The sequence below is a fragment of the Megalops cyprinoides genome, chromosome 8 (genome assembly GCF_013368585.1).
Source record: "Megalops cyprinoides isolate fMegCyp1 chromosome 8, fMegCyp1.pri, whole genome shotgun sequence".
NCBI lineage: Eukaryota > Metazoa > Chordata > Actinopteri > Elopiformes > Megalopidae > Megalops > Megalops cyprinoides.
In genome coordinates, this window is record NC_050590.1 from 20,057,824 (window position 1) to 20,068,713 (window position 10,890).

At 39.5% G+C, this 10,890-nt stretch overlaps 1 protein-coding gene across 1 annotated transcript; it reads right to left on the bottom strand.

Moving 5' to 3' along the window:
• Positions 1-1,067: 1,067 nt before the first annotated feature.
• LOC118781957 (alanine aminotransferase 2-like) lies at positions 1,068-10,293 on the bottom strand. The gene is made up of 11 exons (XM_036535125.1): positions 9,667-10,293; positions 7,081-7,170; positions 5,026-5,134; positions 4,486-4,619; positions 4,015-4,258; positions 3,766-3,845; positions 3,288-3,424; positions 2,925-3,099; positions 2,270-2,425; positions 1,759-1,871; positions 1,068-1,477 (listed from the first exon to the last, which is right to left on the bottom strand). The coding sequence occupies exons 1-11, from the start codon at positions 9,985-9,987 to the stop codon at positions 1,366-1,368; spliced, it is 1,671 nt and encodes a 556-aa protein (XP_036391018.1). The 5' UTR covers positions 9,988-10,293; the 3' UTR covers positions 1,068-1,365.
• Between the last annotated feature and the right edge of the window lie 597 nt (positions 10,294-10,890).

A 10,890-nucleotide genomic window follows, 5' to 3' on the forward strand; every position in this document is an offset into this window, starting at 1 on the left:
GTTATTCAGTTCACCTGTGAGTGGTCATAATGTTTTGGCTCATCAGTATACTTCACCTTTCTCAGTTTCTAAGTCTTTTAACCACCATTTTGAAATGAATATACATCCCTATACATTCTTTTGACCAGCTGTCATCAGGATGTCTGCAGGTTCAGTGTTTATGAAACTCATAATTGATAATGACAATGAAACTATGAAATGTGTATTTCATATTTCTATTTCAACATCAGTTGTCCTGGGCATATTTATCTTGTCAACATATTCATTTACGCAATATTAAAGCAATGTCATATAACTTCATTGCATCCATCAGTTTGTATGACCACAGTTGAGGTCATGATTTTACGTAGTAAAACAGCAATGATAATTTTTACTAGAATACTTGGGAACTGAAACTGCACCCATCTGGCTCAGCTACACCCAGCAAGGCCACTGGACCACTTCTAGAATGCAACATACTTGAAGTGAAATATGGGAATGAGGACAGAGCTAGTTCCTATCGCATGGTTGCTGGAAGGTGTCTCCATAGCATCACCTATATTCTCAGACATAAACACAGACAAATCAGTTGTTTTCAACCTCAGGGTCCTATAAAGGGTACTGGCAGAGATTAAATGTTCAGTGAAACAAAAACATTTAACAGGACATTTAAAGTCATTGCAATAGAGAATTACATGATCAAAAAATACACAGGAAACGGACTAACTGCACTTGAACCACAACTGTCCTACACTATAAATCTGTCACTTATAAAAGTGGTCTCCAAAATGTTTAGTGTGTGATCCATGATTTTTAGTTACATATTGGGTTCTCTGGTTACAATTTCTGAATTTTGTGAGGCAAAATGCCAGTTTTCTGAAATGTATGCAAATAAAGGTTATATTGTTCTTTCTGTAACAGATTTTAGTAGCTTTTAAGATAAATTCTAGTTGCATATAACTCTGATACTGATACACTGCGATACATTTCATTACCTGATAAGATTCTGAGTTTCTTCATCATGAAAAACAAAGAAAAAGATTTTGAAACAGCAGTTTGTCAGCTGAGTGAAAAAATATGATGGAGTGCTATAAATAAAAGATATAATGAGTACCCTAATTTTAATAAGGTCCAATTGTGTATTTGCTTTACTGTATCATGACACATCTCTGCTTTGCATGCTTTCTTTTCCCTGTGTATTGGCACCCTAACAGCCAGGTCTATTTCTCAGAATCAGCATACAAGCATCTGTTCATTTTATGCTACTGGTTCATGCTAAAGATCATGTTACTTGTTGCTTTAAATCTCTTTAAACATTTTTTTTCTTTCATTAGCATGCTAAGCTTTCTTGGACTAGGACAATAGAAAGTGTCTCCCTGTGGGTGTTTATCTTGAAACCTCTTCCAGAACAGAGTATTCCTGCAGAAACTTGATATGGAAGGCCTGGAGTTTCTCCAGGAGTAACTTCAGCTTCTCAGTTGATGGAAGAATGGTCATCCTGCAGAAAGACAAACACATACAAGAGTAACTTACAAAAGCAGAAACTGGACTGACAGTGTGAATGTAACAGCTACCTGACAAATCCACAGCAGGATGTTCAGAGCTCTCTTCAAGCTGCTCCAAAGTTTACTTTTCCCACTATTCTACTGAACCAGAAAACTCTTTCGGCCTATGACCTGTCAAGCACATGATAATACATCTTCAGCAATGGTGGTACCTCAGTACTTTTATCCACCAGCATTGTGCTTTGCACCCAACAGAAGTGTTATGGTAGATGACCTGAAATGGTAGGTCCCCTCTCTCTGTCCAAATCCACTGCCAGGAACAATGCAGATTCCTGTCTCCTCCAGGAGCCGAAGGCAGTACAGCATGTCTGGAGGTATCCCCAGCACCTGTGAGAACAATGCCAGTCACCACAGAAACTCTTAGGCCACTAACACGGTCCTAAAACCTTGCTCTGAATCAACATTAACCATCATCATCAGCGAAATACATCAGTGATATATGTTAGATGGTAACAGTCAACTCGAGTTCTGAGGTTATGGAATAATGTAAGTAATAAAGTTAAATAAATTACATCCTGAACAGGGAAAGTCATGCAAGAGAGATAGCTGATACTGAGACAATCTCTCAAGTAGGTGTCCTTTTACAGCTGGGATGGAACTTCATCTCAGAGTTTTCCACCCACTGTAAAATCTTGATCCAGTTTTCCAAACTCATGGTGTGAATGAGTTTTTCCTGTTAAGAAGCACACAACATGTGAAGGCAGGTTGGTGAGACGCTGACAGACCTTGGCCTCCTCTATAGCTCCTGAAGGGATGAAGATGCGGGGGAAGGCATACATGGCACCCTGCACAGGGTTACACTTGATTCCTGGGACCATGTTGAGAATCTGCTCTGTCAGTTTTGCCTTCTCTGCCAACGTACCAAGCACAGCATTCTTCTCCTGAGAGGGAACAGCACACACACATCCTTCACCAGAGATAACCAGTCACATCACCAGTACAAATTACACAACAATCAGCACAGATCACAATTCACACAACTACCAGCACTGGTCTTTTCTTCTTTTGTTGTTTTAGACCATACATACAAAGGTGTCAGAGAACAAATATGCTTTGCAAGATATTTTGAGCAGTCTTTTCCTGAATATCAATGTTTAACAATATTAAATTTGAAAATTAAAGTGACGATGCCTTGGTTTAATTCTGATAATCCTACATCCACATTGCTCATGGCCCCTTGCTATACTGTATATGTGTTTAAGATGAGATCAGTCTCCAACATGCATGGATGGTTAGCACCAAGCCTACACTACACAGCCTTGTGAAGGAAGTGATGGAGTGTCGTCTGATTCTGCTGTTTTACCCTGCACGCTCTGTAAATAATTGTAAAGTAACTGGAACTGAGAGTGACCACTGAACCAATTCTAGTGAGAAGCACACCTTGATGAACTGTGGAAAAGAAGGTTCTCCTGGCTGTGGGGGGTTGACTATGACGTCCATGGCAGCTTGCCCCGCCACTGGGGGACATAGCCGAACTGACAGCAGCTTCACCAGCTGGGCCTTAACATCTGGGTCCAGGTTAACTACTTCCATGTAGCCACCTCTAAAGCCACACCTGGGACACACCATAGAGGCATTCTTTAAATTTTATTTTTGAAAAAGAATTTCAATAGCTGCTTAATGTCAACAGACCTGCACCAACCATTGATCCCTAAGTCAAAATCCCATACAGACAAGGCATTTAAGCAGATCATTTTCTCAGATCTGCTGATAGCCAATGAGACTGTGGGCTGGAATACTCACTCTCCTGTGTAGCCTTTGGAGGTGGAGTGGAAGGAGGCCAGCTCCACACTGTTGAAGTACTCTGCTCCCATCTCATATAGAACCTTCTTGAAGGAATGAAACTGACAATCTGGAGAGTAGACATTGTCCTGATACACCTGCGAAAGCAACAACAACATGGTACATCTCAGCGTTACTTTTAACACTGGGAAGTAACATTTTAACACTTCAAAAAACAGCAGCAATGCTCAGTGTGCAGTCAGGATTCACAGTAATGTATCTTCAGTGTCATCACAAAATGAATGTGTCAAAAAATGAAACCTTCCATAAAGACTACATTTTCAGGTTCCCTTGCAATGATAAGTTTCTCTTAACTAAAACTGCTTTATTTTACAGAACTATAATATTAACAGAGCAATGAGGTCTTTCTAAACACAAATTGCAATGATGGACCTCACAGTGTTAATATCCAAATCATTTCGATATGAACAACAAGTACCTCATCAGAGAGAACAAAGAGCTTCTCCTCATAGGCAAAGTGAAGGACATCCTCAATACACTTCTTGTCCTGAACCTGACCTGAAGATCCAGAGAGGGTAAAAATACATTGTGAACAAGTTCAGCTTTCAAATACAGAAACTCTAACCAGGTCCTCCAACTATAAAGAAAGCCAAGATGCTGATGGTATCATCAGCTACGTTTAAGAGTGGTAGACTGTAATCTGTAGCTTGATGTTTACAACACACACCTGTGGGGTTCCCAGGATTGATTATGCAAAGCACTCTGGGGTTACAGTACTGTTTGGCAGTGTGAAAGGCCCTGTGCAGCTCATTAACATCCAGTGCCCAAGAGTTGTCCTCATCTAGGTAATAGTTGACTTGCACTGCCTCCAGCTCGGAGATGGCTGCTGAGTACAATGGATACTGAGGAATGGGAATCATCACACCAGTCCGTTCTCGGCCATGTCCCGACACCAGCAATTTCAAAATGCTCTGCGATTCAAAACAGACAAAGAGAGCAGTGCACCATGTGTTTAAAAGAAAAATTTGAATGTGCAGGAAACATTGCATATCCTGACTAACTTTTTGATTCATGCATTAAAGAGAAGACAGCATAGCCCATCTAAGAGCACTTTTGATAAATTCTATGGGCCTTACTCAGTGTCATGGTCTGTACCCTTCATTATATCAACTGACTGCATGTGAGAACCAGGACCCACCATAATGCCGTCACTGGCTCCAGTGGTGAGGAAAATATTATCTGAGCTTGCAGGCACCCCCTGGTCTCTCTGCTCCATATACATTGCAATGTCCTCCCGGATGCAGTCCACACCTTGGCTAGCACTGTATGACCCTGAAATCATCATAGAGTTCTTCAGTAAACAAGCAGTTCTTGCATGAGTGAATATATTATATAAATAGCAATCAAATTACTAATTTCTACTTCATGATATTATTTCAGCCACAGTAGAGATGGGAGATCCAAGGAGTTTACATTCTCAATGTAAAAATGTTGATTCTCTGAGCTACGGTCATGGTTTTTATAGTCCCTATATAAACAGCTCTTTCAAAACTCCAGAATCTTGGGAGTTTCACCCAGGCAGTACTTTGTGGCAGTAGGAAACGTTTAAGACAAAAAGATGAAATGCAAACAACCAGGCACGTGTGCTTTTTATCTCATGACTAAACGTATCCTCATCACCTTTGATTTCATAAGAATACATTAATCCTGGAATGCGCACACACACACACACACACACCAAGGCTGTTTCCCCCGCAGCCCTTCAGGATGCGCCGAGCTCGCAGTTTGGCATCTTCTGGGAATATGGGACTGTCCAGAAGTTCTGGGCATGTGCAGAGGGCCACAACCTGAATATACAGAGAGTAGATGTCAAGCATTAAAGAAAATCTATACAACTGTAGGTCAGGACAGCTGCTACTCAGATCCTCTTCCAGTACACACTTTTCAAACTGGGCAGAGATGAACTATATAACCGGTTCAGTCAATTAGTGGGCTTGGATGGACAGACCAGGACAAAGGTTGTGAATCCTTGCATAAAACAATGTTCATTGTGAATTTACCATGTCATTCAAATGATATAAGAAACTGTCATATGTGGAGGATGTCAGCACTGTGTGGAGCGAAGGCTCTGTGCTTAAAGTTACATGATGGAGTTTTCTGTTAATAAATAAAATAATAAATTTGAGTAAATATGAACTAAAAACAAAACAAGACACATTTTCCTTTATTAATTAATCTTGATCTTAATCACACCCTAGAGGGCAGCTATTATTACAAATGCATGGTGACCCACATACATTTGTAACAAAATGTACATAGTTGGCTAGTTAGCAAATGAGTAAATGCTGGCTGACATTAGGCTATGAAGTTTCCTTTCTTCTGAAAATTGAAGGATGCTGATTTGTCACATCAGGTTGTCAACTTCAGCAGCAATGGCAGATGAAGTTATGTTAAATATAGCTATAAGCAGAAGCTTTTTTTTTTTAGCAATTTTACATTACACAGGCATTACCTTTGTCAATGGGTATTGTATTTTAATGGGATTCTTGGGATCTACAAACATAAAATTGTGCTGTGTCATCACAGATCAGTGATAATGATGGAGTTTGCCTAACAAAACAAAAACATTCTATCTATGTGAAGCTCTTGAAACTTGGAATTGCACAACTAAATACCTGATTGGTATCCAACATCCAACTTATCATTACATTTTAATAGTCATCCACAGAAAGGGAATTGGCATTTAAGACCCAGCACAAAAAAAAGAAAAAACTTGAGGGGTGGGCTGTAACAGTCCAGTGCTAGTCTATAACTTTTACTAGGGAGAGGATATGAGGCATACCAATCAGTATTCATAACTGAAAGATGACATGGCTTCTATGACTGCAGCCAATACCTGTGAATTTTTCTCCAGCCATCTGGTAGTGAGGTAGCCACATACACACTTTCCAGTTCTGAGCCAATACATAACAAATTACACAGACAAAGTCTTTGTTTCTTCAATGGACAAACAATGGCTCAGAGGCACCCAACATGGCCATTCACAATGAGGGAAAAAAGCCCCTCCCTGGGATATCAGTTTTCAGTCCCAAAATGTAACCCATTTATTTATTTATACACAATAATCACTGAGTTAAGAATATCAGAACAAGGAATAATTGGTTCAAAATGGATCCATTTAGCATTACCGTAGCGCTTTATTTTGCCTAGAGTCTAAATGACACAGGCTTGTCTGAAACAGAGTCAGTCTCATTATGTGCCTTGGACAAACACACAAAAAATCCAGTTGATATTTACGATCTGAATGACAGCCAAGCCAGGTCAGGAAATAATACGCTGGGATCACATGCTAAAATTAAGCAGCCTGTCTATCAGCCAAATAACTCCCATGCTGTAAATAATAACATTCGGTCTTAAGAAACACAAATGTTTAGATCCCTTGTTATGAAAACTGAGGTGTGATTATGTGAATAAAAGGTTCAAAAATCAGGTCTTCTGTTTCAGTTGTGAAAAAGAGCAAAGTCCTACATGCTACTATTGCTTATTAAAGTAGTAATTTACATATTATCCATTTATATCTGTATTTTCATTAAGGCAATTCTGGTTAAGTCCCTTGTTCAAGAGTAAAACACTAAGATCGCTACTAAGACTTGAGTTCCAGTTCCCCAACTTTGATCAGAGATAAAGTTGATTAAGGAGGTCGGCCTGCTTCAGAGAAATTTTAGGGATAAAGTGTATAAGTCCTTAAGTGAAACAGTACTGTGATGATAGACATGGCAGTTCCAGCTCTTACCTGGCGAAGGAAGGTGATGGGTGGCTGTCCCATGGCATGTGCATCTCCTATGTTGGCCTTTATGACCTCAGTGAAAGGCTTTTTCACACCCTAAAAAATAGAGCATTTCTTCTGATACACAAAAAAAGTGGAAATATACTCATTCTGGCCAGCCACAGGTAATTTAAATGCAATCTGCACCAACAATGGTTTAGCATTTATTTAAAAGATTAATAAATATTATTAAAAGATTAATAAATACCAATTAATAAAAGGTTAATAAAGAAAAATATTGTAAAATGGAACAGTTCAGTAGAGCCCACAGAGTCTGAATTACAAAAAATATTTTTTGGGTATACAAACAAAATAACTGCACTTCATAGTTCATATTCATAAAGTCAATGAGACGCATAGATGTTGCGCAAAAATGTTATGTGTTTGTGTTTACTGGATCTAAATGACTAAACTCTAAAACAATTATTGTTGTAAATCTAATTGATCCTGCAGTATGCATTTTGTATATCTCGCAGTTAGGGGTTGGTAACTCGATCTGGACAAGAGCGCCTGCCAAATAAATAAATAAATAAATATTACTAACACGGCACAATTGTTTTGTAAACACGTTTAATCTGATGTAGCTCACTAAGCTTTCGTTTTTATTTCTGACATTAGAACACTATACATTTTAAGCAGTGCGAAACACCCGGAAGCAGTCGGGGGTCCCCTACCCATACCTGCCAACATTTAGGTTTCAAAATACGGGATTTTTTTTCGGCGTTCCGGGGGGGGGGGGGGGGGGGGATTTGTGTAGATTGTGTTTCACAGACGATCTGGCAACTTGGGTAACGTCAGCCAAACATACAAAACTTATGGATCCATGACGATTCATAATAAATTTTGCCATGCAAATTACAGGACTTTCCCGGGAGAAACAACAAAACGGGAGGGTGCTGGGAGATGGCCTTGAAATACAGGAGAAAGCCGGGAAAACGGGAGTGTTGGCAGGTATGCCCCTACCTAGGGCTCCAGTGTTATGCTTAAGTCTTACACAGACTCAATAGGCAATATACAAGATTTCATGGATGCAAGCCAAGGCAATCAACTAGGCTATACATGCTTTAAACACATCACCAAGGCTTACATCGTTATATCGTTATATGACTTAACAATTTGAAAAAATGTGCTTAGTGCCTAACGGAAAAAATGTCATTGTTTTATTCACTGAAGACTTGTCACTGAATCATTGGATGAAGAATGTGCTTTATTTTTATGAAAACATGTGGACGTCTTTTGACCTCAACCGCTGAATCACTGCAATGAAAAGCTTTGTGTTTATTTTTCATACCAAGTGGGATGTAATGTCAGACTCAACCAGATTCCTCTTGTCGCACAGAGAAACAACTAGTATATAGCCTAGGGACTTATTTCACGACTTATTTCGTGACTTATTTCACCGACAGTGAGAAGTGTGAAAATGGGTGAAGAAATTAGTAAAGCTATTACTTTGCAGAAGTTTGATCTGTCTTCACAACGTGATTACTTCAGTATGTAGGCTATAAATATGTGACTACAAAGCTCCGGTTCCGCTCTTTCTTGTGCTAGGCTATGTGTTCCATATCTATGCAATGAGGAGTTCATAATTCAAACAAGAGTAATGGGTGTGGAGATGGACTCACAGCTGTATGCAGATTGTAACCATGATTAAATTTGGTGTAAATTCTTTTTTTTTTTTTCTGGCCAACACTTCGTGCCATAGACAAGCAACTAGCATCGTTAGTGATGAATACCTCGTGAGCAATTCAACCGAGAATGTGAATGTGATGTGAATTTGGACGGGCTTTAAAGGTTAAAAGATATTTTTAGTGACAATTGCAAGTGACAAATAATTTTTTAAAGATTTTTCCAGAGACCTCCCAAAATTTTGCTGTTGAGGCTTTCAAGGGGTCTCAAGTGTCAATCAAAGGGTCTCGGACCCCCGAGACCCCCCGTATTTCGCACCCTGATTTTAAGGTTCATCAAGTACACCCATTAACTGCCAAAGTAAGTTGTTGTGTGACGAAAAAAGGACAAGGACATTTCATTTTTGAAGTTTTTTACAAGTATCCCATTCGCTACCCACGTAGCGCATGAGCGCATGAAGGCAAGTTCATTTCAACATGTTATATTTATAACCTATCAACCCGTCTTGTCAATCAAGCGCACATACTCACCAGGTAGCAGGAGAAAGATCACGTTTCCAAACCGATTCATTATTACTTCATAAATGCTGTGATCAGCGGGTTCGAACGAACCAAAAACAAACAATTTGACGAAGACACAGGCCAAATCAAAATCAGCTGTCTCAATGTTCAGTTCATTGCCTAGTAGGATATGCAGCGCTGGAGGTGATGCAACAGCAGAATAGTTACTGAGACCACATTAACTGGTGCCTTCACATTGTTTCAAAAAGAACATGACAAGCTTTCGACTGAAACGTTTCACACTTCTTTTACATGTGGTTATTAATTACGAGTGCTCACTAGAAAACACGAGGTACAATCATTTTTTATGTAATATGTGTGGACATGAATGCTGCATTTGACAATTTGATCAAAATGATGACATTACCTGTTGTAACCGTTTTTCAATTTCGTCTGCTTTGATAACAATGGGCCCCCTGACAGCATATTCTACTGCTTTTACTAACGGGTTCAGTGTCTCCATCGTCAAGGTCCTTTCTCGCATCTTATCATTCTCTCTCTTCGCGACGGTGGCCTCTGCTGTACTAAACCTCTTTAATCCGTAATCTTCGATCGATCCTTGCGTTTTCTTCCTTATGGACTGTGCACAGAATGGTGTTCTCAAAACATGCTTAGAAGGTAAAAATAGACACTGATCAGAAGCACCTGAAATCACGGATCGATTTGCCAAAAAGGGAAGTCGGTACATTATTCCAGCAAACTGCCTATCGGGATCGCGCGTGGATAAAGAAAACGCAAATGGAAAGGCAAATATTCTGTTATTTATATTTACTGAGTCTACAGCCAGATAGATGAACTCAAGAACTCGTAAAACAGGTACCACGGCATAAGAGGGTGAAAGGAGAGCGGTATCTAATAAATGATTTTAAATCCAAGTATAAAATGCTCATCTTCCATTAAGTCTCATTATTAGTCGCAAAATTATTTCCCCGAACCGTTTTGCTGTATAATCTTGGAATGTTTAAGACCAATTCCGACACGTAGTGTGACCCTGTTTTCCTTTTTAACCGGGTGATTGAATTTATCGATGACAGTGAAATATAATAATGAATGCTGGATGTTGTAGTCTCTTGAGCCTCACTTTGGGAATGCTATGGAGAAGTTTAGTATATTAGAACTACAACACCCATATTGAAAAAGAATTTCAGTAGCGATGGGTGGAGGTATCTCGTCGCATCCTTACCTTGGATTGTGGGGGGGGGGGGGGGGCAGGAATGATAACGTGATCTGAGAGAACTAGATTACTGGCCTCTTGAAAATGATGTTTTCCAGTTCTTTAGCATGTGTGGAATACTCAACACTACAGGACAAGTGCACCATTAGTAACCACGCAAGCCAAGTTACACAAATGGAAAAAAGACATGAGGCCTGTGTCCTCTAGAGTAGCAGGACATGTACTAGAGCATTTCTTCAACACTGCCACGATATTTTGGATTATGCTAAGACAATTAGATTGTCCACACAATTATCCTCCTGTCAGAAGTAGCCAGTAACAAGAACACACAATTAAACAGTTCCATGTTCTTATGGAACTGTCATTAAGTTCACCATTATTATAAAAAACGTTGAGGTGTTATCAAATCAATTAATA